General features: G+C 41.3%; 1 protein-coding gene across 1 annotated transcript in view; it reads right to left on the minus strand.

Moving 5' to 3' along the window:
• Positions 1–599: 599 nt before the first annotated feature.
• Positions 600–2277, minus strand: part of PSKH2 (protein serine kinase H2) — a 21614-nt gene continuing 19936 nt past the window's right edge. Inside the window, exon 3 of the mRNA XM_081817205.1 lies at positions 600–1013. Within this exon, the coding sequence (XP_081673331.1) occupies positions 708–1013 (306 nt within the window). The 3' untranslated portion in view covers positions 600–707. The remainder of the gene's footprint in view (positions 1014–2277) is intronic.

Genomic DNA, 2277 nt, shown 5'->3' on the forward strand with positions numbered 1-2277 from the left:
AGAGGCAGACTCCCTGCTGAGCAGGGAGCCCGACGTAGGACTCGATCCCGGGACTCCAGGATCATGACCTGAGCCGAAGGCAGTCGCTTAACCAACTAAGCCACCCAGGCACCCTCTACTGTTTTATTTTTGGTTTTGCTGCCAACTAAGCTTCTTTATATGCCCCATAGTTAACAATTTCCATTAATATTTGCAGACTAAATATGAACTTAACAGGTATTTGTAATTATCTTGAGTTTTACCTAGTGGTTGTTAATACCATACAGTGGTCTTAAATATAATTCAGTAATTTCAGTATCAATACATTTAATTCCCCATTTCTAACTATGCCTGCTATGTCTCTGATTCATCATTTCTTCATATGCATATCCCTTATTCTTATTATCTCCTACTTTATTTAATCCATCAATTCCCAAGAGATTTTCTTCATCTATTTCTAACTATATAAACATATTTAGCATCTACTATACTATTTATCTTTTACAGAAGTACATTTTGGGGAATAAATACCGACCTGGGAAACATTACAAACCAAAAATGTTTAAAGTGAAGGTCAAACTTTTCCAACAATAACCACATGCTCCCATGTCCGTGGAGTTTTTTAGGTGCTTTAATCATGATCAAATGGTCCTTACTGACCTAATGCTATCCGTGAAGTTAATAGATCTGCCTTAAAATTGGTTAAAGGGGTTCTGAAGGTTATCTGTTCACAAAAGTGCAGATAGTGGTGATTCTTCTACCCTTAAGTTTCTCATGCTCCACATGTGCTTTGATTTGTGATAAGAATGCGACCTAGAAGACTGTGCAGACTCGGGACTCTGGGAGTGGGAAGACGCCCTCTGCATGAGGTTCCTGGATATGACCCTCTGAAGATTCTTCACAGAAGACCCGGCAGCCCTGGTGATCACCCAGGGATGATCCAGGGCCTGGCCAGCTGACATGCGATGATTGGCCTCCAACATAAGTAGTTTGTCTATAAAGTCCTTCGCCAGGTGGGAAATATTTGGCCAAGGCTAGGAAGGAAAAATAGATAAAGCAGAATAAAATCAATAAAATAAAAATACACAAACACACATAGAGCATATCTTCTTAATTACACAGATTAACGTGTATCAAACCCAAAAGACTTTTTCAAATAAGCAAGTTAAGTACTGTAGTATCGTTAAATATATAAGGAACCTGAAAATCACTTTTGAGAGAGGCAAAAAAAAAAAAAAATCTATTTGGTGAGGGGGAAAGACAAACACAAATTGTCTTCCAAACTCTCTGTTCAGTGAAGGAGAATTCCTTTCTAGAAATCTGTCCAGTGTGCTTCAATTAGCAGTGTGAGTTCTCACGTCACATTTATGTGAGCTGGACAAGGCAAAGCGCTGTTGTCCGTGACGTATACCAGCATCGGGTTAGTATTTACCACACTCTGGTCATCTCATAGAGCTCCCACGACTCCAAGAATCAGCTCGAGTGGAAAGTGGAATGAATTGAGAATCAACTTTTCTCTCGCTTTGAAAGCTGACCCCAGACTTAGGATGCTTCCATCTCCACAGCCTCCAGAGAGAAAGGGCAGAACAAAAAGGTCCCTTCAGTGAAGAATCCTCCTGCGGTGCATTTCCCCAACACCCTCAGGGCCCGCATGGTTCCCCATCAGTTAGCTCCAAGAGGGATTCTGCACGGAGCAGAACTACTGCAGGATGCAATGTGTACACCAGCGATTTGATGTTTCAGGGATTTGTTCTGGCAATATTTACAGCTTTTGCACATACTTTAAGTACAATAGCAGCAATTCATAGTAACTTTTGTGAGGATAGAGACAAGAGAGCCGTTGCTTTACACTTGTTTTCTGCATTGTCTACCAACACATACCATAGACCTAGGAAAAAAAAAAAAACAACTAAAGCTTTGTATCCTTTGTCATCTACAAAGGAGAAACATTGAGAAAATTGCCAGTACATTTGCTGTATTTCAAACAATTTCTGGTTGACATGTGTTTTTATTTTTATATTTTTTAAGATTTTATTTATTTGAGGGGCGCCTGGGTGGCTCAGTCGTTAAGCGTCTGCCTCCGGCTCGGGTCATGGTCCCCGGGTCCTGGGATCCAGCCCCGCATCGGGCTCCCTGCTCCGCGGGAAGCCTGCTTCTCCCTCTCCCCCTCCCCCTGCTTGTGTTCCCTCTCTCGCTGTGTTTCTCTCTGTCAAATAAATAAATAAAATCTTAAAAAAAAAAAAATTTTATTTATTTGACAGAGAGAGAGACACAGCGAGAGAGGGAACACAAGCAGGG

The sequence above is a fragment of the Leptonychotes weddellii genome, chromosome 4 (genome assembly GCF_054177405.1).
Source record: "Leptonychotes weddellii isolate Sample4059 chromosome 4, ASM5417740v2, whole genome shotgun sequence".
NCBI classification, from domain to species: Eukaryota; Metazoa; Chordata; class Mammalia; order Carnivora; family Phocidae; genus Leptonychotes; species Leptonychotes weddellii.